We start from the raw sequence: 25,240 nt of genomic DNA, 5'->3' as shown, positions 1-25,240 counted from the left end.
TACAAGTTGACAGGGGATTGACAAAGTGGAGTGAACACGGGCTGGCTTTACACTCGCAGCTAGAAAAGCCCGAGCGCCGCCAACTCCAACTCCCTCTCGCTCCCAGCTAAATATATAGCAAGTGACAAATACTGGTCAATAGACTGCGCACTCGTGTGTGTGTGTGTGTGTGTGTGTGTGTGTGTGTGTGTGTGTGTGTGTGTGTGTGTGTGTGTGTGTGTGTGTGTGCATATGTACTTTTTGTTGCATGTTAGACATCATATTTCTTTCTTCTCTGTTCGCTCATGACCTTACCATGTCTGCCTTTATCACTACATATTTGATTTCTGTTTCATTCTGGCTTTTCCCTCAGATTATAGATTTGGTTAGAAAGTGATTGTTTCAGATGCATTATATTCAAAGATTGTTTTGCAGAAAAGAATGATATACATTCCTACACTGTAACTTCTAGAAAATGAAAGAATAGAAATACAGTAGACCTACAAATAGATACAGTAGAACTACAAACAGATACAGTAGAACTACAAATAGATACAGTAGAACTACAAACGGATACAGTAGAACTACAAACAGATACAGTAGAACTACAAATAGATACAGTAGAACTACAAACGGATACAGTATAACTACAAACAGATACAGTATAACTACAAACAGATACAGTGGAACTACAAACAGATACAATATAACTACAAACAGATACAGTAGAACTACAAACAGATACAGTAGAACTACAAACAGATACAGTGGAACTACAAACAGATACAGTAGAACTACAAACAGATACAGTAGAGCTACAAACAGATACAGTGGAACTACAAACAGATACAGTAGAACTACAAACAGATACAGTGGAACTACAAACAGATACAGTAGAACTACAAACAGATACAGTAGAGCTACAAACAGATACAGTAGAGCTACAGTACTAATCAGGATGTTCACGTCTCTAATTTCTTACTATATAGTACAAATGAAATAACTGTTTAATAGTATACAGATAGACAACTTGTCCTTTCCTCTTCTTCTCACAAATGATCCGGTGATCCCACATCAGTGCCACAGGAAGGGAATAGAACTACTGCGTTATGTATTTCATGTTTAAATGTGAAAATGAAACACCTTTAAAGTCTTCTATTACATCTTTTGTCGAGATAATACCTTTACTTATTATTTTATTTAAAAAATAAGGGCAACATCCCTCTCCTTCTTTAGACCTCTTCTGGGTGACTTGTTTGTACTTTGGGACGAAGATACATTCAAGTTAGATGCAGTATTTCAATAACTCAACACATATATGTTTTAAGCAACAAACAAATATCCTTCTTTCTGCAAGAAATATACTAAACATATGACCCTGAATCTAAAACCATTGTGAAGCAGGATTCTTGGGCCAGTGGTTCCAGTGGTTCCAGTGGTTCCGGTGGTTCCAGTGGTTCCAGTGGTTCCGGTGGTTCCAGTGGTTCTAGTGGTTCCTGTGGTTCCAGTGGTTACAGTGGTTCCGGTGGTCCCAGTGGTTCCAGTGGTTCCAGTGGTCCCAGTGGTTCCTGTGGTTCCAGTGGTCCCAGTGGTTCCAGTGGTTCCAGTGGTTCCAGTGGTCCCATTGGTTCCTGTGGTTCCAGTGGTTCCAGTGGTTCCAGTGGTTCCGGTGGTTCCAGTGGTTCCGGTGGTTCCAGTGGTTCCAGTGGTTCCAGTGGTCCCAGTGGTTCCAGTGGTTCCAGTGGTTCCAGTGGTCCCATTGGTTCCTGTGGTTCCAGTGGTTCCAGTGGTTCCAGTGGTTCCGGTGGTTCCAGTGGTTCCGGTGGTTCCGGTGGTTCCAGTGGTCCCAGTGGTTCCAGTGGTTCCGGTGGTTCCAGTGGTCCCAGTGGTCCCAGTGGTTCCTGTGGTTCCAGTGGTTCCGGTGGTTCCAGTGGTTCCAGTGGTTCCAGTGCAGAGGCTGACCTGACGATCCAGATGCCACTGACTTGTAGAAATCCACTGAATACAAATATATGCTTATATGTTCATGTTACCATTCTCTTATGTTGAGCGTATCTCTTCCCTGTAGGCCTCTCTACATGAGGCCTGCTCTCTACTCTCTACATGAGGTCTACTCTCTACATGAGGCCTGCTCTCTACATGAGGCCTGCTCTCTACTCTCTACATGAGGACTGCTCTCTACATGAGGCCTGCTCTCTACATGAGGCCTGCTCTCTACATGAGGCCTGCTCTCTACTCTCTACATGAGGCCTGCTCTCTACATGAGGCCTGCTCTCTACTCTCTACATGAGGCCTGCTCTCTACATGAGGCCTGCTCTCTACTCTCTACATGAGGCCTGCTCTCTACATGAGGCCTGCTCTCTACATGAGGCCTGCTCTATGAGGTCTGCTCTCTACATGAGGCCTGCTCTCTACATGAGGCCTGCTCTCTACATGAGGCCTACTCTCTACATGAGGCCTGCTCTCTACATGAGGCCTACTCTCTACATGAGGCCTGCTCTCTACTCTCTACATGAGGCCTGCTCTCTACATGAGGCCTGCTCTATGAGGTCTGCTCTCTACATGAGGCCTGCTCTCTACATGAGGCCTGCTCTCTACATGAGGCCTGCTCTCTACATGAGGCCTGCTCTCTACATGAGGCCTACTCTCTACATGAGGCCTGCTCTATGAGGTCTGCTCTCTACATGAGGCCTGCTCTATGAGGCCTGCTCTCTACATGAGGCCTACTCTCTACATGAGGCCTGCTCTCTACATGAGGCCTGCTCTCTACATGAGGCCTGCTCTCTACATGAGGCCTGCTCTCTACATGAGGCCTGCTCTCTACATGAGGCCTGCTCTATGAGGCCTGCTCTCTACATGAGGCCTACTCTCTACATGAGGCCTGCTCTATGAGGCCTGCTCTATGAGGCCTGCTCTCTACATGAGGCCTACTCTCTACATGAGGCCTGCTCTATGAGGCCTGCTCTATGAGGTCTGCTCTCTACATGAGGCATGCTCTCTACATGAGGCCTGCTCTCTACATGAGGCCTGCTCTCTACATGAGGTCTGCTCTCTACATGAGGCCTGCTCTCTACATGAGGCCTACTCTTTACATGAGGCCTGCTCTCTACATGAGGCCTGCTCTATGAGGTCTGCTCTCTACATGAGGCCTGCTCTCTACATGAGGCCTGCTCTATGAGGTCTGCTCTCTACATGGGGCCTGCTCTATGAGGTCTGCTCTATGAGGCCTGCTCTCTACATGAGGCCTGCTCTATGAGGTCTGCTCTCTACATGAGGCCTGCTCTCTACATGAGGCCTGCTCTATGAGGTCTGCTCTCTACATGAGGCCTGCTCTATGAGGTCTGCTCTCTACATGAGGCCTGCTCTATGAGGCCTGCTCTATGAGGTCTGCTCTCTACATGAGGCCTGCTCTCTACATGAGGCCTGCTCTCTACATGAGGTCTGCTCTCTACATGAGGCCTGCTCTCTACATGAGGCCTGCTCTCTACATGAGGCCTACTCTCTACATGAGGCCTGCTCTATGAGGTCTGCTCTCTACATGAGGCCTACTCTCTACATGAGGCCTGCTCTCTACATGAGGCATACTCTCTACATGAGGCCTGCTCTCTACATGAGGTCTGCTCTCTACATGAGGCCTGCTCTATGAGGCCTGCTCTCTACATGAGGCCTGCTCTCTACATGAGGCCTACTCTCTACATGAGGCCTGCTCTATGAGGCCTGCTCTCTACATGAGGCCTGCTCTATGAGGTCTACTCTCTACATGAGGCCTGCTCTATGAGGTCTGCTCTCTACATGAGGCCTGCTCTCTACATGAGGCCTGCTCTCTACATGAGGCCTACTCTCTACATGAGGCCTACTCTCTACATGAGGCCTGCTCTCTACATGAGGCCTGCTCTCTACATGAGGCCTGCTCTCTACATGAGGCCTGCTCTCTACATGAGGCCTGCTCTCTACATGAGGCCTGCTCTCTACATGAGGCCTGCTCTCTACATGGGGCCTACTCTCTACATGGGGCCTGCTCTATGAGGCCTACTCTCTACATGAGGCCTGCTCTCTACATGAGGCCTGCTCTCTACATGAGGCCTACTCTCTACATGAGGCCTGCTCTATGAGGTCTGCTCTCTACATGAGGCCTACTCTCTACATGAGGCCTGCTCTCTACATGAGGCATACTCTCTACATGAGGCCTGCTCTCTACATGAGGTCTGCTCTCTACATGAGGCCTGCTCTATGAGGCCTGCTCTCTACATGAGGCCTGCTCTCTACATGAGGCCTACTCTCTACATGAGGCCTGCTCTATGAGGCCTGCTCTCTACATGAGGCCTGCTCTCTACATGAGGCCTGCTCTATGAGGTCTGCTCTCTACATGAGGCCTGCTCTATGAGGTCTGCTCTCTACATGAGGCCTGCTCTCTACATGAGGCCTACTCTCTACATGAGGCCTACTCTCTACATGAGGCCTGCTCTCTACATGAGGCCTGCTCTCTACATGAGGCCTGCTCTCTACATGAGGCCTGCTCTCTACATGAGGCCTGCTCTCTACATGAGGCCTACTCTCTACATGAGGCCTGCTCTCTACATGGGGCCTACTCTCTACATGGGGCCTGCTCTATGAGGCCTACTCTCTACATGAGGCCTGCTCTCTACATGAGGCCTGCTCTATGAGGTCTGCTCTCTACATGAGACCTGCTCTCTACATGAGACCTGCTCTCTACATGAGGCCTGCTCTCTACATGAGGCCTACTCTCTACATGAGGTCTGCTCTCTACATGAGGCCTGCTCTCTACATGAGGCCTGCTCTCTACATGAGGCCTACTCTCTACATGAGGCCTGCTCTCTACATGAGGCCTGCTCTATGAGGTCTGCTCTCTACATGAGACCTGCTCTCTACATGAGACCTGCTCTCTACATGAGGCCTGCTCTCTACATGAGGCCTACTCTCTACATGAGGCCTGCTCTCTACATGAGGCCTGCTCTCTACATGAGGCCTGCTCTATGAGGTCTGCTCTCTACATGAGGCCTGCTCTCTACATGAGGCCTGCTCTCTACATGAGGCCTGCTCTCTACATGAGGCCTACTCTCTACATGAGGTCTGCTCTCTACATGAGGCCTGCTCTCTACATGAGGCCTGCTCTCTACATGAGGCCTGCTCTCTACATGAGGCCTACTCTCTACATGAGGCCTGCTCTCTACATGAGGCCTACTCTCTACATGAGGCCTGCTCTCTACATGAGGCCTGCTCTCTACATGAGGCCTGCTCTCTACATGAGGCCTACTCTCTACATGAGGCCTGCTCTATGAGGTCTGCTTTCTACATGAGGCCTGCTCTCTACATGAGGCCTGCTCTCTACATGAGGCCTGCTCTCTACATGAGGCCTGCTCTCTACATGAGGCCTGCTCTATGAGGTCTGCTCTCTACATGAGGCCTGCTCTCTACATGAGGCCTGCTCTCTACATGAGGCCTGCTCTCTACATGAGGCCTGCTCTATGAGGTCTGCTCTCTACATGAGGCCTGCTCTCTACATGAGGCCTGCTCTCTACATGAGGCCTGCTCTCTACATGAGGCCTGCTCTCTACATGAGGCCTACTCTCTACATGAGGCCTGCTCTATGAGGTCTGCTCTCTACATGAGGCCTGCTCTATGAGGTCTGCTCTCTACATGAGGCCTGCTCTCTACATGAGGCCTGCTCTCTACATGAGGCCTGCTTGCAGGAGAACACCTTGCCCACCATGTTTCAGAGGAAAGACAGCTCGAGCTTCCATGCAGCATATTGACTGAGTAATGCTTAACCTGCAGGTGTCAGTGCGTGAGGTTACAGCCGAGATACACACACAGACGTGCAAACAAACACCAATCAACGGACGTTATTACATGATTCCTCAATCTTTGCCACGACCTGATCAATATTCAGAGAATGGCCGTTTCGCCTGGCTGCGGTTGGCCTCATTCATCCAGCTTCAAATCAAACTGCACCACGTTGTAGATGCAACGATGTTTTGCTGGGTGGATGTCAACATGTCGTCTTTACAGAGGACATTTAAAGAACTCATCTCACCCTTCCTCATCCTCCACACTTCCTATCTGTCCTTAAATCCTCCTCCTCTCCTCTCCTCTCCTCTTCTCTCCTCCTCCTCCTCCTCCTCCTCCTCCTCCTCCTCCAGCATCAGCATCTTTCCCCGATGGAGAGAGAGAGAGAGAGAGAGAGAGCTGGTGTTTTGGGGTATGGGTGGTGGGGGGGGGGGTTGGTATAGTTTAGACTCTAATTTGCCTTTGCGGTGTCCTGGAGGCCAGGGAGCTGCTGGAGAATGGGTCTACTTCCCTCCATCCTTTACTTGGCCTTAGGTCTCATCAGGGCTGTTGTGGGGAATTTCATTTGTCACTCACACACACACGCACACACACACACACACACACACACACACACACACACACACACACACACACAACACACACACACACACACACACACGCACACACACACACACACACACACACACACACACACACACACGCGCACACACACACACACACACACACACACACACACACACACACACACACACACACACACACACACACAGCTGCAGCAGCGGAGTGAGAGCTGCCACTTGCAGCAGCAGAGGCGCGACAGCGGCTGATTGGCCGGCCCTGCTGATCCATGACGACAGGCTGCTATGACTGGCAGCTACAGTAGCAGCAGAGTGTCACTACACTTCCTGTTAGCAGCACAGAGAGCACTCAGACCTGAGCCAGGGTCAGTACTGGCCTTTTATTAACACCATTCATCCAGGACAGGTAACACAGAAGCACAGTGACGCTTCCTGAGGTGGGTAATAAAGGAGAGCCTTCAATTCAAATGTCCGTGGAGTTTGTGTTGACAGGGAAACTAGATGGCTGGCCGGGAGTCACTGTGGAAAAGACGTGCAAACAAACACCAATCAACGGACGTTATTACATGATTCCTCAATCTTTGCCACGACCTGATCAATATTCAGAGAATGGCCGTTTCGCCTGGCTGCGGTTGGCCTCATTCGTCCAGCTTCAAATCAAACTGTGCACCACGTTGTAGATGCAACGATGTGTCGTTGTGAATCAAAGTGCTAGTTAAGTGTTAAAGTCAACATGTCGTTTTTACAGAGGACATTTAAATAACTCTGGCCTACCAAGCTGACATCGTGGAATGGAATACTGCCATGGAAAAACTGAGCCTTGCAAAGATCTGTCATTCAAAGTAACTTCACACATTTTACATCATTACTGTGCAGTACACCTTTCAGCCCTCACACGGCAGCTCAGACTGCTACTAAAGAAGCATCCAGTCTCTCTCCTCTGCACTAGCATTCACACACACACACACACACACGCACACACACACACACACACACACACACACACACACACACACACGCGCACACACACACACGCACACACACAACGCACACACACACACCACACACACAGCACACACGCGCGCCACACACACACCTGCCACACACACACACGCGCACACACACCACGCGACACACACCACCACCACACTCCACCACACCACACACACACCCACACACACACACACACACGCCGCACACACACACACACGCACGCACACACACTCGCACACGCACAGACACGCACACTCACACACACACACACGCCACACACCACACACACATCACCACAAACTCTCACACACACACACACCACACACACACACACGCTCGCAACACACACACACCTCTCTCACACACACACGCCGCACACACACACACACTCGCTCACCACACACACACTCACCCACACTCTCCACACACACGCGCGCGCACACACACACTCACACACACTCACACTCGACACACACACACACACACACACACACACACACACACACACCTTTTACCCATTACTCATGGTTCTGCCACCTCACTTTATTGTAATGTGATTACAATAACACACATACAGATGCTTGGGAGGTCTACTAACAACAACAACAACAACAACAGCTGGCAAACCCCCCCCCCCCTCTCTCTCCCCACGAACACTCTCTGTCTCTCTTCCCTAAGTCATCAGGTGTTCTCTCCGCCCTTCGTGGCTGTAACACATGTTCTGAATATCCCTATGATTATGTGTAGTTAGACACTTGGTGGAAAAGTACTCAGATCTTGTACTTTAGTGTAGAAATACTCTATTACAAGTACAAGTCCTGCAGTCAAAATATGACTTATTAATTGGTCAAAGTATAAAAGTATTAGCATCAAAATATACTTATAAAGTACCAAAAGTAACAGTACTCATTATTCAGATCGGCCCATTTCAGAAGAATTGATATCATATGTTTTTATTATAATTGTTGATTATATTTCCTTTCATTAATCCAAATCTGTAAAGTAACTAAAGGTATTAAATAATTGTCGTGGAGTAGAAGTACAGAGTTGCATAAAATGGAAATACTCAACTAAAGTACCTCAAAATATAACATCAGTACAGTACTTGAGTAAATCTACTTAGTTACTTTATTACACCAGCTCACTTTAAACCGTAACTAACGGTTGCTATGACATTTGGTGCTCACATGCTTTCTCAGGATGAGAATTTGGTTTCCGACTGATCACCTGAACGTTTCTCTCCCTGTGATTGGTGCAGGTGAGTCAGTACACCTTCGCCATGTGCAGCTACAGAGAGAAGAAGGCGGAGCCTGTGGAGCTCCTGCAGCTCGATGGCTACACTGTGGACTACACCGACCCCCAGCCAGGTAACAGCCGACACCCACAGTCCTTCCAACGATGGGACTAGAAAGTGTGTCTGATGCTCCAGCACAACCTGCACTGCCACATGGTCAACACCAACACAGACACAGAGAGAGGAATGCCTTTTCTGATCTTTGTGATTATGACAAGTCATATTTCTGATTCTGTCTGCTGGAGGTTTGAAGTCAACTCCCTGCATACAAGTCAGCTCTGGATAGCAGCCGTCCACAGTGACTGATCAAACAACAACAACAACACAGGGATTCAAGTGACTCAATGAATCCTTCATAGTCCTGTACATGTCCCTGTGGTTGGAGGACAGGTCTTTGTCCTCAGGAGGCTGACAGACAGTTGCATACTGCGTGTAGAAGACTTCCTACGGCGACCTTCAAATAATAAATACTGAACAATTAATTTACATTAAAGAGCGTCACCTCTGGACATTTATAAAGAGTTACGAACAGGAATGTGCGATCCATTTCTCCTATTAGCTTATTCTGTGTTATTGCATGCCTTGTTTACCTGCCTTGTTTACCTGCCTTGTTTACCTGCCTTGTTGACCAGGGGCCTATACTACGAAGCTGGTTCAACCTAACCTGGATATGTTGGAGTTAGCCGGTTGGCCTAATCCAAAACATACGCGCTCTCGCTAAACGGTCCTACGACGCTGGTTATCAAGTGGATCGCTCAAGCCAGCCGTGTCCTATCTAGTTAGGTGTTCACATGAGAGGGGTGGGATCTGGAGCATTCGACCAATCACAAACATGGAGAAGCGTACTGACAGCGCAGCGTCATACTTCCTGAATGAAAAGTCAACTATAATATTAGACAAATGAAGAAGTTAAATTAAACATCCATGACTTAAACACTTGATCCAGGATCAAAGCCTCAGAGCTGCACCTGCAAGGTGAACACAGCTGGCAAAAGTGTTTGAATGCGTACATTAACAGGTTTATGATATCACTGCCCCGTCTAAAACACGATCTGACTTCAATTACATTTGTCTCGAGTGTTTCCTCAACTTAATGTGTTGCTTAAAATAATCCTTCTGCATCCAGTCTGTGACGCTGTGAGTGTTGCACGGCCAGATACGGCTCAGCTGACTCAGATCAGGAGATATGTGATACATTATGAAGTGATATGCTGCGGACTGTACTTAATGTTACTCTGATCCGGTTACTGATGTTGTGACAGATATTTAAGTAAGCTTTCTTAACGCTAATGTTATAATAGTCAGATTGCTCTGAAGATGGAGGTGATATTCTATTCATGTTCACGTTCACACAGTCGGTGATTTTTGCCGGCCGTCTTTCCTGCGACGGCAGCTTTTCTGTATTTCCTTTCTCCTGTAATATGACTTGATCGCTTTAAACTCCGCACACTGAGCTCTGATTGGTCAGCAGGCGGTGCTTTCACTGAGTTGAGCTCTTAGCCTGCAACCTCACCAGGGGGGTATACTGCGAAGCAGGATTTTCGCTTAGCCGGCTAAATTCAGGGAAAACTCCGGCTTTCCGGTCATCCGAAGCTGGTTCTCTTTTTAGCGGGCTAGATCTCCATGGTAATATATGCTAAGCAGCTAATCTGCCTGCTGACCAATCAGAGCTCAGTGTGCGGAGTTTAAAGCGATCAAGTCATATTACAGGAGAAAGGAAATACAGAAAAGCTGCCGTTGCAGGAAAGACGGCCGGCAAAAATCACCGACTGTGTGAACGTGAACATTAATAGAATATCACCTCCATCTTCAGAGCGATCTGACTATTATAACATTAGCGTTAAGAAAGCTTAATTAAATATCTGCCACAACATAAGTGACCGGATCAGAGTAACATTAAGTACAGTCACTTCACTTCACTTCATAATATATCATATATCTCCTTATCTGAGTCAGCTGAGCCGTATCTGGCCGTGCAACACTCACAGCGTCACAGACTGGATGCAGAAGTATTATTTTAAGCAACACATAAGTTGACGAAACACTCGAGACAAATGTAATTAAAGTCAGATCGTGTCTTGGACGGGGCAGTGATATCATAAACCTGTTAATGTACGCATTCAACACTTGTTCTGTTCCAGCTGTGTTCACCTTGCAGGTGCAGCTCTGTGGCTTTGATCCTGGTCAAGTGTTTAAGTCATGGATGTTTAAAGTTTAACTTCTTCATTTTTGACTAGTATTAAAGTTCACTTTTCATTCAGGAAGTATGACGCTGCGCTGTCAGTACGCTTCTCCATGTCTGTGATTGGTCGAATGCTCCAAATACCACCCCTTTCATGTGAACGCGCACCTAACTAGATAGGACACGGCTGGCTTGAGCGATCCACTTGATAACCCGCGTCGTAGGACAGTTTAGCGAGAGCGCGTATGTTTTGGATTAGGCCAACCGGCTAACTCAAACATATCCAGGTTAGGTTGAACCAGCTTCGTAGTATAGGCCCCTGGTCCGGACCAGGCTAGCCGTTCAGCATAAGTTACCATGGAGATCTAGCCTGCTAAAAAGAGAACCAGCTTCGGATGACCGGAAAGCCGGAGTTTTCCCTGAATTTAGCCGGCTAAGCGAAAATCCTGCTTCGTAGTATACCCCCCTGCTCTGCCACTTCTGCTGGAACAATCTAGACTAATAAAGGATTTGTGCTCTTCAGGTCTGGATGGCGGCCGGACGTTCTTTAATGCTGTGAAAGAGGGCGACACTGTGATCTTTGCCAGTGATGACGAGCAGGACCGGATCCTGTGGGTGCAGGCCATGTACCGGGCCACCGGCCAGTCACACAAGCCAGTGCCCCCCACCCAGGTCCAGAAACTCAACTCCAGGGGGGGCACAACTCCACAGCTGGATGCACCCATTTCTCAGTTCTGTGAGTTTTCAACTTATCAAATGATTGTGGCTTTAGAGCAGCATGGAAAGCCCCAGAGCGAGGGCGACTGATGCTCACTTAGTCTTTCTTCTATTCCTGAATAATGGCACCAACAGGTGTCTCCTCCTCACCGAGCTGCTCTCTGATGGTCTTGTAGCCAACCCCAGCCTGATGCAGGTCTACAGTCTAGTCCCTGAGGTCCTTAGACAGCTCTTTAGTCTTGCCCATGGTGGAGGGGTTGGAATCTGATTGGTTGATTCTGTGGACAGGTGTCTTTTATACAAGTAACTAAGTTGATATTAGGAGTACTTTCTTAAAGGGGACCTATCATGCAAAATGCACTTGTGTACGTCTTTTATACATGAATATGTGTCCCCGGTGTTCCAGGGAACTCACCAAGTGTCAGACAACACAACCCTCTCTCTTTTCCTCCGTACCCAAAGCTCTAAAGAAGGGGCTGCAACGGATCTGATCAAAACTGATCCAGATTTGAACACTGTCCTGACGTCAGTAAAGTGGCGCTACGGCTAGTGGTCAATTCTCCACCTATCAGGGGAATGAGAGCTTGGGCCACGGCCGGCCATTGCCGCTCGAAAGCGCTGGAGACGCTGTAGTACATATGCCAGGCCTGTAAGTGGCGCTGTGTCTGCCACAAAAGCAGCGAAGAAGACTTCCCTTGCATGGTTGCCATGGTTGCCCTTCTGTTTATTCTCCCCGAGGCAAGCGTTTGCGCCTAAAGGGTACGTGCTTTCCTCCCTTTCTTCCTCTTCTCTCTTTTGATAACTTCCTGCTTGTTGTTTCTGTGGGAGGACGTACTAACATGCATGCAGACGCATCGGTTGTTTGCATGCGCCATGTGTAATAGTATTGATGCATACTCCAGCAGGGATTGAATAGAGCCATGTGTTATTGATCAGTCCTCAAAAGACTGCATTGTAGTTCAGGGTTAAGTTGTAGATGTTGTTTTTTCCGTGAGACCTCTATGTTTGTGATTGCTGCAAACTAAAGCATGTTCATTTTCTAAAAGAATGTGATGGTTGCCATGTTACCACTATTAGAAAATATGCCAACGATAGTTTGTCTCATTTAGGATAGGTTGTCATTTTCCAAATGGCTGTATTTCTGTTTTTGAACATATACACTACTGTACATGTTGATTTGATATTGGTTGCTCTTGAAATTATAGTATATTTTATTTTACAACAAAACTGATAACAATATAATTTGCTTCACAAATTAATTCCATTATTTAAAGAGGATACAGTCAGATGTGTCTGCTTGTTATGGGATAACATTTTAATGAAGGTCAAATGAAACAGATTGAGGGGGGGGCACACACTACAGGAAAGGGAAGACCCCAACAGCTTAATAGGGCCGAGTTAAGGTTTGAATGTTGCTTTATTTATTACAATGTTTCAAAGTGTCATGTTAGCCTGACATCAACCTTTGACAAGCATTTCTCGTGTAATGAAGGTGTGATCAAACTGCTACTAGTTTCATGCCATATTTAACTTTCCCCAAAACAAATACTGAGTGTGTTCGGTGCCAAAGATAAACAATACAGCATCACTGACTTAGAGGAGTGGGTGCAGACCAAGCGGCACACTCTGGGGAACAGCCGGGACGCCAATACGGAAGTGCCACACACTGCAGTTCATACATGGGCCACTAGGGACTGGCTGCAGAAAGGAGCAATTTCCATAGACCCCATGTTAAAATGCCCAACTTTACAGCAGAAAAAAACATGTTTCTACCCATGGATGCAATAAATATTATTATCGATATAGTTAGATTCCACCTTTATGATTATGAATCTGTGAGTGAATTGTTTTCTAACACGACCCTTTTATTTATATTAGGTCTTAAAGTTTTTGAATAAATTAGGGCGTAGTCACGTTGATGGACACGTACATGCCTCACTGTCAGCTAACAGCAACTTGTCCTCTCTGCTAGGCTACAACCATAGAGGCTACAACGTTAGTTAGTCATAGTACTGTACTTGACCCTTTAGCTTTAGCCGTGTTCGTGGTGATTGTGCCTTTTAGGGAATACTGTTACTAGGGCTGTCAAGTTAACGCGTTAATAACGCGTTAACGCAAAAAAAAATTAGCGCCACTAATTATTTTAACGCGATTAACGCATGTGTATTTTTTTTCCTCGGCCGCCCCGTAGGTTCAGAGCGCGTCGAGTTTAAAATACCATCTACAAGCTGATGCTGACAGCCCCGCTCCTGCCGCCTGCTTGTGGCAGACCACACTTCCACTCTCACCGGCAGGCACCGACTGGCCATCGGGAGGACCGGGAGGGTGTGTGTATGTGTGGCCCGAGCGAGCGAGAGAGAGACCTTACGTGCATTGTTGTTGTTAGCATCTGGTGCTAGCTAGCTGCGCTAACGGATATAAGGAGCTGTTTAAATGAAAACAGAGGAGCGACATTTCGCCACAACTGCGCCGAGCACTTGACTTGATGCAGGAAGCAGACAGCGGGACATTGTAGGAGAAGTCAGCACACTCAGCTCGGATAGTGCAACATGATTGCAGCGTCCAGGCAGCTCCCGTTCGAGCATAATATGCGGATTCGCTCCCTCCCCGCCTCCACCACGCTTCACAACGTTAACAGACAGCAGAGCAGTGGGAGCCGGTTGGTCAATCCGACCCGTATTGCGTATGCACAGATCTAAGATCTAGTAGAAATGAAAAGTAAAAGTTTGCTGCTTATTGTTCTACTTGGCCAACATAGAGTCAAAGAGTGTGAGAGTGAGAGTGTGTTAATTAATATGTTTGGCAGTTTGGAGTAAGTCTGTAGATGTGTTTGTGTGTGTGTTTCATGTATAGGCCTCTCACGATAATTAATTTTTTTGGATACATTTTCCCGGAAATTATTGCGATAAACGATAATATTGTCGGCACCGTTGTATGACCATTTTAGACCCCTGACATAATGATAATATATAATTTTAATAATTCAAGTGCATCCTTTCAAACTGCTAGTTACATCCTCATGTAAATGGCAATTTATCGATTTCATTTTTATTTATCGTACGATAAGTCAATTAATTGCTTAGGCACACAATAAAACAGTGGAAACAAGCATGTGTTTGACTTTCATTAGTGAATGAAACTTTGTGCCCTTTATTGTGTATTTGTATATATTGTATATATATCCTATATATATGCTAAGGTACTGCTACTGACACGATAGCAGTCATTTAGTGCGCATATGTGTAATTAAACCCATGATATCAAAATCTCACTCCAGCCAGGTACCCAAAGTTGGCAAGCCTGAGCTAAGGACGTAACTCTTTATACATACATATACATTTTAGTTTATGATTCAGCCTTGGGTAAGACTTTTATAGTCTATGGCTATTACGCCCATAATGCTAAACGGGAGCAAATGTTAATAGGGGACCCAATTATCCCAGTGGTGGCCGCCGGAGCTAACGGAGCCGCAGGGGGCTAGCTCCAGCCGGCGTCCCGGAGCTAGCCCCCTGCGGCTCCGTTAGGTCCGGGCAGTGGAGTCCGTCTTTTCTGAACGTGTGAATGACAAGCATTAAGAGTAACAACATATAGCTAATTCTCTTGCAGATTGTCTCATGTGATTATGAATGTAACGTTTATATAGGGGAACTACACTGTTAGCAGTAACTTGGTATGCATGTATTTCATGTTAGCTTAGCTTCTTAGCCTGAGCTAGCTCTGTTTACTTCCAGTTCGGAGGCAGCAGGTCCCGCCTCGGCTCCGCCTCTTTGCCCTTATTTGGAGCAGGCGGGATTAGACTCTGACGTCACAGTCGAGCCGTTAGTGGCCGACTCCGCCTACTAAGGGCTTCTCTGCAACTCTGCAGAATCCTATGGGTGACGTCACGGACACTACGTCCATTTATATATACAGTCTATGGTGCAGACCAACACCCCCAGTATATTTAAAAAGTGCTTCCTCCGTGCATGTGTGTCAGGTAAGTCAGTGAGCGAGCTGTTTTTGACACAACCACTGGAGTCCCACTGAGTCCCAGCAGCTGGTAATTACCAAGTTTAAAGTGCCAGCCAATGAATAATACAGTGTGGTTGCTGCACAATTAAACCAGGCAGCAATCAGTCAATGTTACCAAATAACTACTTGTCAGTTCGCACCTGGATCAGTGCGGTGAATAATATAACATCATATCACCCCCACCCACCTCCCCTATCCCCCCGACGCACATCAAAATAGACTACATTAAAACATTGTAGCAACAGAGACAGAATTAAGACTTTTGTTTTCAGCTGCTGAAAGGTGAAATGATTCTTCACAGTTCACTGTGTGTTCCCTGTTATGATGATTGATAGTGTAATGAGTTCTGACATATGTTATGCTGTACTAACAAGATTATAGTGATACTGTAACTACACGGGATCATACATATTGAAGCCATTGACTGGACTGACTTTTGTTTCCAAACAACAATTAAATTAAAGTTTGATTAATATTGAAGTAAACATGATAAGTATCAATTGTTCCTTTAAACATACTAGCCAAAGCAATTCAGTCTCCAATGACAACAATACATAGCAATATATACAAGTAACAGTTTCCCTTCCCTGATTATCAACACTTTGTTAATGAACAGAAGGACTGAAGGTCATAGCCTAGAAAAGTTTTACTTGTTACTATCATCATTTTGAACTTTGGAGACATTTTGTAGATGCTATTCATCTCCTTTGGTGTTCAAATGAAAAGGTGTGCTAGTGTGTGGGATTATCTGTTACTGATTGCAGAACAGGTAGTAAGTAGCAACAATATAATTGTAACCTCTTTATTGATTAGGCTGTATTTTGCCCTTCCTATTAGTCCAGCTCTGTATAGTCTTTCAGCTGCTCCTCAAACTAAGCCAAGAGAACATCTCACACAAATATCGCCGCTCACTGCTGATGTCCTCTTTGTTGTGTTTAGCTTGAACATCTGGGAGAAGCTTTGACACAACAGGAAGTGTGTCTCGTGATAACTGTAGGTGGGCAGCGTGTTACAGAGGGGAGTGTTGGGCCTCAGTGAGCATCTTCAGTGTTTGAACAGAAAGATGAGTTTCATGGTCAGTCCACGGAAAAGCAAGCCACGTGCTAAATCGCCCCGAATGCTTTTGACCATCACACCCAGGACCAGCAGTGGTTCCTCTCCTCTGGATCTGTAAAGAATACTGGCCATCAATCATTGTCAGGGCCGTCCCTCCCCAGCCCAGACGGACGGGTGTGACTGGTGTCACTGCATGTTACTGTCCAGCTCCCGCCTCCACTCCGGCTCACTCACATCAAACAGAGCTGACAGGCCACCAGCCACAGACCAAAGGGGCACCGCAATGTCACCTTTTTAGATTTTTGGGGGAGGGTGGGGGGGACTTGTTGAGGGGACACAATCAGCTCACAGCATCCCGCTCTTTGTTTTGTTTGTTGATTGATAGCTGGGGTTCCTTCGCTGGGCAGTGAAGAGGACTGTGTATCTCAGTGTTACCTTCAACCGTCTGTCCCAGGTCTGTCCAGGTCTGTCCAGGTCTGTCCAGGTCTGTCCAGGTCTGTCCCAGGTCTGTCCCAGGTCTGTCCCAGGTCTGTCCAGGTCTGTCCCAGGTCTGTCAGGTCTGTCCAGGTCTGTCCAGGTCTGTCCAGGTCTGTCCAGGTCTGTCCAGGTCTGTCCAGGTCTGTCCAGGTCTGTCCAGGTCTGTCCCAGGTCTGTCCAGGTCTGTCCAGGTCTGTCCAGGTCTGTCCCAGGTCTGTCCAGGTCTGTCCCAGGTCTGTCCAGGTCTGTCCAGGTCTGTCCCAGGTCTGTCCCAGGTCTGTCCAGGTCTGTCCCAGGTCTGTCCCAGGTCTGTCCCAGGTCTGTCCAGGTCTGTCCCAGGTCTGTCCCAGGTCTGTCCAGGTCTGTCCAGGTCTGTCCAGGTCTGTCCAGGTCTGTCCAGGTCTGTCCAGGTCTGTCCAGGTCTGTCCAGGTCTGTCCCAGGTCTGTCCAGGTCTGTCCAGGTCTGTCCAGGTCTGTCCCAGGTCTGTCCCAGTTCTGTCCCAGTTCTGTCCCAGGTCTGTCCCAGGTCTGTCCCAGGTCTGTCCAGGTCTGTCCCAGTTCTGACGGGACACTCTGTCCACACCAAGATCAAATATTATAGGAATCTATAATAAGCTGTGCAGTCATTCAAAAAGAAAATATTTGATTGTTTGGGAGAAATAGATTTGACCACTTATATAAAATATTTCTTTTTGAAAAACACTCTTTCTGTTGTTACTATGGGTGTTTATATAAATAATATATTTCATTCAGATCAGATCATACGAGATGACCAACTAATGTCCATAGTAAGCTGTGCTGGGTCAAAACAGAGAGGAGTACTGGTTGGTACCAGGGTCTCCAATTATCTGAAGTGTTTGCGTGCACTGGACTTAAAATCTACTTCCACACAACGAGCCCAACAGAACATCTTTTTTTTATTTGACATGAAATGCAATGAGTTTTCAGTTCTATGCACCCCTCACTTCTTCTGAAGCAGTCTCTTAGTACTGATGTGTCTTAATACAGTCTCTTAGTACTGATGTGTCTTAATACTAGCAGTCTGATGACATGTAATATAAGCAGACGAGTGTGTGGTGTGGGGTTACCTTGCTGTGACAAAACACAATACCTTGTCTTTAGTGTCAAATCCAAAACACCATGTGTGTTGTTGGGCAAGAGCAATAAGCATGTTAACATGTCATTATATAGGATTTCTAACGTATTGACATGTAAATCACAAATCCTAGAAAGTGGAAACAGACCAGGTGCACCAACCCCCCCTTTGTTTCCCAGAAAATAATATTAGAGCCAGCCTAAAGGTTTGCATGGATTTTCAGCCCCCAGTAACCATGCCAAAACAAAAAACCGTTCTACCCCTCCCTAAGCACCCTGATGGGAGCATATCAGCCGCCAAGAAATCAGAGAAACCTGTTGTCTAAATTATATTAAGCCAGCTATTTTCTACACAATAAAGATTAGTGTGGGGCCCCCACATCCTCTGCTCATTCTGAGATGTTCAGCACACGGATTAATTAGGGGCCACACCAGGGGCCTGGGGCCACTGACACCGCAGTGAAGTGGCATTAGAAATGGGCGAGGGTATTGGGTGTTGTGGGGCGGCTGTTAGATTGTATTATTAGTGAGGCGGTTCAGGACCTCGGTCACTCTTGAGTTTCAGGGTTAATGTGCATATCACTGCTCTGTGAGTATCAATGGAAGGTCCTGTTTAACAAGGCAGGAGCACTGTTTAAAGTGGTAGCCTTTGTCATCCAGCATGACTCAACCCCTGACCTCAGAACTGACCGTCCTCTCCCAGGTCACCCTCTGAAAAAACTGAACCGTTGATTTCAACTAAATGTATGATGTCAACAGATCTCAAATAACTGTATTAGGTGAGTTGAAAGCAAGTAGTGGACTTGATTCTTGATGTTCTGCCAGCACTGACCCCCCACCCTCTGTGTGTCTCCTCATTGGCTGGCTGAATGTGGACAGATGCTGATCGGGCACAGAAGCACGGCATGGATGAGTTCATTTCAGCGAACCCCTGTAACTTCGACCACGGCTCTCTGTTTGAGCTGGTGCAGCGCCTCACTCTGGACCACAGGCTCAACGACTCCTACTCCTGCCTGGTAAGGTTCTGTCCGTCACAGCTGAGAGAACACACAGACCTGACCAATGACTGCCCACAAAGGTCAGGGTTGTTGGATTGCGTTTTTGCAAAGTAATAACAATTGTTGGGAATGTTTGTGGAACATGGATGTAATGTCTGTACATTAGAATACAGACATACTGCACACACAGTCCAGTTGTCATGTGGGCTGAATGAAGCATGGCAGAGATTCCCTTCATACCAGAGGTAGGAGAAGTACTCAGATCAGGTACCGGAGTAAAAGTAGTCAGATCAGAATCAGAATAGCTTTAGTCCCACAGAGGGGAAATGTGCATCGTTGCGGCAGGAAAGAGCCACAGACAGCTTAATGTTACATATGATAAAAAAAGATCTAGTCGTTATGCAGATTGGTCCGTTTCAGAATAATATATATGATGCGTGTGTGTGTGTGTGTGTGTGTGTGTGTGTGTGTGTGTGTGTGTGTGTGTGTGTGTGTGTGTGTGTGTGTGTGTGTGTGTGTGTGTGTGTGACCCACAGGGCTGGTTCAGTCCCGGTCAGGTCTTCGTCCTAGATGAGTACTGCGCTCGCTACGGCGTCCGAGGCTGCCATCGGCATCTCTGTTACCTGAGCGACCTGCTGGTGCGGGCGGAGAACGGAGCCATGATCGACCCCACCCTGCTGCACTACAGCTTCGCCTTCTGTGCCTCACATGTCCATGGGAACAGGTACACATCAGCTGTTCTTCACTGTCTCCGTGGTAACAGACTATGATGGGAACACAACTTACGATTTTTCATTGTCAAACTAAATGATGGAAAACAGATGACAAATGGGCCAGTGACATACTGTAGGCACACATGTGGTACAATGTGTGAGCTACCGCCCCCATGGTATGATTCTGAGTTTATTCATTTGTTATTGTTTTCACTTTCCATGTTTGCATGCTCACTTGCCGTCTTTCTTTTTTTCCATTATCCCTGTAAATCCTCTTTGCCTTGATCACTTTCACAACATGACCTTCCCTAAAATCCTTCACTCGCACACGACCACACCTAGTCTCCGTGTGTCAGAGTTGCTCAGCTGGCCCGTCTCTGAGGCCGCGCTCCAGCGAGCACTCTTCCCCTCGGCCCCTGAACTTCCTGCTAAGAGAGAACTCAAAATCATTGAGTTCATGAAGAAAAAGGACGCCAGGTTCCCAATGTTCCCAGGAACCAAAAGGTGAGTTATCTTGTAGTCTGTGAGGACAAGTCTCACTGAGGAGGAACATACGAACTGACTGGACTGACTTCTACGATCAAATCCTTTCTTTGGCTCATGTGTTAGTACAAGAGCCAGACGAGAGTAGTGCTGCTTGTCTGTGGTTACCAAGAAGTTCAGCAGTCATTTGTCTAGCTGTGATATACAACTAAATAGGCACAACAGCATATTTATAAACTTGTTTTTAGAGGAACAGATCAAACGGTGTCAATTCCTGAAGGTTCTATGGCACATGACACAGTCATCTGGCCTTGATCCAGCATGTACCATGTTATCTAAGTTCCACTATTTACATCTTGTCTAATCTGCTGTGATGTGCTCGGACATCCAATCTGTCAACATCACAGCCGGCCGTCTCCGGATGATGCGTAACGAGGAGAGACGAGGGCCACTCCGGCGCTGAGGGCAGAGGTCAGCGGGCTGGCTGTCTTTGAGCTCAGACATCAAAAAGTTCTATCTCACTGCCAGAGGACAGAGTTCAGCACAGGTTATTATTAATGTTGAAAATAAATACATGTATATTTAGATCTTAATATAGATTTGACTTTTTATGAAACCCCAAAATAATGAGTCCTGTTTATCTACATACTCTGGGGGGGGGGGGGGGCGGGCACCACAGAGCTCTCTGCAGCAGCCCCCAGCAGCCCAGGTCAGGGCTGACAGGCTGACAGGTTGTCATGTGTGACGGCCCAATGTCTCCGCTGCCGATGCGTGTGCCCCATTGCACACACCTCACCCAGATCCCCCCCCCACACAACACACACACACACACACACACACACACACCACACACACACACACACACACACACACACACACACACACACACACACACACACACACACACGCACACACACACACGCACACACACGCACACACACACACACACACACGCACGCACGCACGCACACACACACACACACACACACACACACACACACACACACACACACACACGCACGCACGCACGCACACACACACACACACACACACACAGACCCCACACCCACCCCTGCCTCCTAATAGCCTGCTGGCCTGGAGGTGTTGGTGCACCCACTTGGACTGGGTTACCGGCCGCCTGCTAAAGTGTCAGGATTTGACTTCTGTCCAGCTAAATGTCCACTCCATTTACATCCACTGTTTGTAAGGAACTGGCAAAATAAACAAATGAAATAGCTGCTCTTTTTTTATATTTATTTAATATGAAATCTAAGTAATTAAATTAAAGCTGATATGAAACTAAAATGCATGTTTAAAATGTAGCTATATAACCGTTTCAACAGAAACAATTCAACAATGTTGCAACCAGGGAGAACACTCAGCTCTGGATATGTAGATAAACTAGACTCATTATTTTGGAGTTTCATAAAAAGATATGAATAAAACCTATATTTAGATCTAAATATACATGTATTTATTCTCAACATTAAGAATAACCTGTGCTGAACTCTGTCCTCTGGCATTTTAATCACATTTGAGAAGTAGTATTCTTAAAAACTAAGTAGCATACAAGTGTGTTTTCTTTCCTGAAAAGGGTATTGCCCGTTAATGGAATCTTAGATGCAACACTTTCTTAACAGATATATCTAAACACACACTTTGTGCAAACATGTTGAGGTACAAATATGTTAGTGTCGTTAAGAGAGAAATCTACCAAAGCTAAACAAGCATATACTTCACACAAATAATCATTATTTTGTTTTCCTTCTTATTTCCATTTTAATTTTTGACAAATGATTATTTTCTAATTCTTGATCATTTATGACTTCATAACCAATACGTTCGAATTACTTTGTCAGAAAACCAAAAGGCAGGCAGAAAGGATTCTCCTCCTGCAACCAGAGAATGGTCTGACATTTTATTTAGGAGTTTTCTGTCAACTGACTTAATCAGCTGATCCCATCACACCGAGATGGAAAATAAAAACGGTTCCAATGTAGAATACATTGTGAAAATTACCCATTAAAAGTATTATGCCAAGGTTAATTTCCAGCTTTAGTAAATGTAATTCTCAGGATATTTCTAAAGCAAACATGTTGATGAAAACCTACCTGAAGGTCTCGGAGATGTGAGGGTCCTGGCTCTCCCTCAGTCTGTCACTGATGGCTCATTTGCTTGTTGTCGTCATCGGAGCTGTGAGGTCACGAGGTCAGGCAAACATGAGGAAGCTGCCAAGAAACAATGCACGGCTGGAAGAAAAACAGGAGAGCCCTGCAGGACTTAATTAGTGTGAAATCTCCCTCTTTCATTTTCTGTCAATGTGAGAGGTGGGATGGCTTCTTACCGGGAATATTGTTAGAATCATTTATCATCCATGTTTGTATCAGGCTACGCTTATGTTATTTCTAATGCATATGATCACCAGCAACTTGACAATAGAGACAAGTGTAGACTTTGACATTCAAGCTACTGATTATCATTGAATACAGCAGCATTCATTTGCCTTTCATAAAGAACACCCTTTTTATGATGAGATTATTTATTACATTTTGTATTAACCTGTTATATTTTATAAGTAACCATGCAAAAATGATAACAGTCTGCGTTCTTCTTTTGGGCAGCCAGTGCCTTTATTGAAGGGACATTGTTGAGGGGGGTGATAGAGGGGTTGACACGTATAAACGGTCCCAGGGCCTCAGCCCCAGAACATCAACATTAACGCCTTCCTGTCAGAATTGTGTTATTTTAGAGAAGTGGTAATTGGAGCAGCATAAGATCTTGCTTAAAACATGCTGTCTTTAATTCCTACTGTTTACGAGACCTGGAGATTGCTGATCACATTTTTCCAACTACATGATCAGAGGTGGAAATTCGCTAAGTACATTTACTCAAGTACTGTACTTAAGTAAACATTTGAGATACTTGTACTTTACCAAAGTATTTCCATGTTATGCTACTTTAGACATTTACTCCACTACATTTCAGAGGCAAATATTATCCTTTTTATCCCACTACATTTATTTTATAGATTTATTTCATATATACTAGATACATTCTGATTTTGACAAACAATATTATATAAATATGATTGCTTGATATATATTAAACCATCCCACATATTTGTTTAAGTAACTGAAACCATGAGAACAGAAAATGAATTGGAATTAAGACGTTTTTTGTACAACGATATTTCCCACTTTTTCATTGTATGGCCTCAGATCTACTTCATATAGTAAACAAATCTCTTGACTCAGGTGTTTTCCTACAGGCCCTGAAAACTGCAGTCATTAAACCGCTCTTAAAAAAGAATAATCTAGATGCTTCAGTAATGAACAATTACAGGCCCATATCAAACCTCCCATTTCTAGGTAAGATCATTGAAAAAGTAGTCTTTCAACAGTTGAGTAATTTCTTGCAATTAAATAACTGTTTGGATGTGTTCCAGTCAGGCTTTCGTCCAAACCACAGCACTGAGACTGCTCTTGTAAAGGTCTTTAATGACATCCACTTAAACACAGACAGTGGCAGAACTTCAGTGTTAGTATTATTAGATCTCAGTGCTGCGTTTGACACTGTTGACCACAACATATTACTAGACCGACTGGACAACTGGGTGGGACTTTCGGAAACAGTTCTAAATTGGTTTGAATCCTACTTAAAGGATAGAAACAACTTTGTTTCTATCGGTAAATACACATCTGAGTTGACAAATATGACATGTGGGGTTCCTCAAGGCTCCATCTTGGGGCCTCTTCTCTTTAACATCTACATGCTACGTGTGGCGCAGTGGATAGATGGTGTTGGGATCAGGGGGTCACAGGTTCAAATCCCACTGCAGTAAGCACGTCGTTGTGTCCCTGGGCAAGACACTTCACCCCAAATTGGTCCTGTCGGGAATGCCCACAGTACTGAGTATGTAAGTCGCTTTGGATAAAAGCATCTAACAAGTAACATGTAATGTAATGCTACCACTGGCTCAGATAATGAATAACAACAACATAACCGTTACCATAGCTATGCGGATGACACACACATTTACGTAACAATTTCACCAGGAGACGATTCTCCAGTTAAAACACTGAGTAAGTGCATTGAACAAATCAATGACTGGATGTGTCAGAACTTTCTCCAATTAAACAAAGATAAAACTGAGGTAATGGTCTTTGGAGCCAAGGCAGAACGTTTAAAAGTTAGCGCTGAGCTTCAGTCTGCAATGTTCAAACCAACAGATAAAGCCAGAAATCTAGGTGTAGTCATGGACTCTGACCTGAGTTTCAACAGTCACATTAAAACAGTTACTAAATCAGCCTACTATCACCTAAAGAACATATCTAGGATTAAAAGACTAATGTCACAGCAGGATCTGGAGAAACTTGTCCATGCTTTTATCTTCAGTAGACTCGACTACTGTAATGGTGTCTTCACAGGTCTCATTAAAAAATCTATTAGGAAGCTGCAGCTGATTCAGAACGCCGCTGCTCGAGTCCTCACTAACACTAAGAAAGTGGATCACATCACTCCTGTTCTGAAGTCTTTACACTGGCTTCCTGTGTGTCAAAGAATAGATTTCAAAATACTGCTGCTGGTTTATAAAGCACTGAATGGTTTAGGCCCAAAATACATTTCTGACCTCCTGCTAAATGATGAACCATCAATATCTCTCAGGTCTTCAGGGACTGGTCAGCTTTCTGTCCCCAGAGTCAGAACTGAACATGGAGAAGCAGCGTTCAGTTATTATGCTCCAAATATCTGGAACAAACTCCCAGAAACCTGCAGGTCCGCTGCAACTCTGACTACTTTTAAATCCAGGCTGAAGACTTTTCTTTTTGTCGCTGCTTTTAATTGATATATTC

The 25,240-nt window shown here is 45.8% G+C and overlaps 1 protein-coding gene across 1 annotated transcript in view; it reads left to right on the top strand.

The window, feature by feature from the left end:
• cadpsa (Ca2+-dependent activator protein for secretion a) overlaps positions 1-25,240 on the top strand; it is a 252,895-nt gene that overhangs the window by 132,132 nt on the left and 95,523 nt on the right. The window contains exons 10-13 of the mRNA XM_034084138.2: positions 8,620-8,728; positions 11,361-11,573; positions 19,073-19,209; positions 19,728-19,915. Of these exons, the coding sequence (XP_033940029.1) occupies positions 8,620-8,728; positions 11,361-11,573; positions 19,073-19,209; positions 19,728-19,915 (647 nt within the window). The remainder of the gene's footprint in view (positions 1-8,619; positions 8,729-11,360; positions 11,574-19,072; positions 19,210-19,727; positions 19,916-25,240) is intronic.

Source organism: Pseudochaenichthys georgianus, chromosome 5, assembly GCF_902827115.2.
Source record: "Pseudochaenichthys georgianus chromosome 5, fPseGeo1.2, whole genome shotgun sequence".
NCBI classification, from domain to species: domain Eukaryota; kingdom Metazoa; phylum Chordata; class Actinopteri; order Perciformes; family Channichthyidae; genus Pseudochaenichthys; species Pseudochaenichthys georgianus.
The sequence above is the reverse complement of the archived record's forward strand: the minus strand, read 5'-3'. Positions and strand labels throughout refer to the sequence as shown.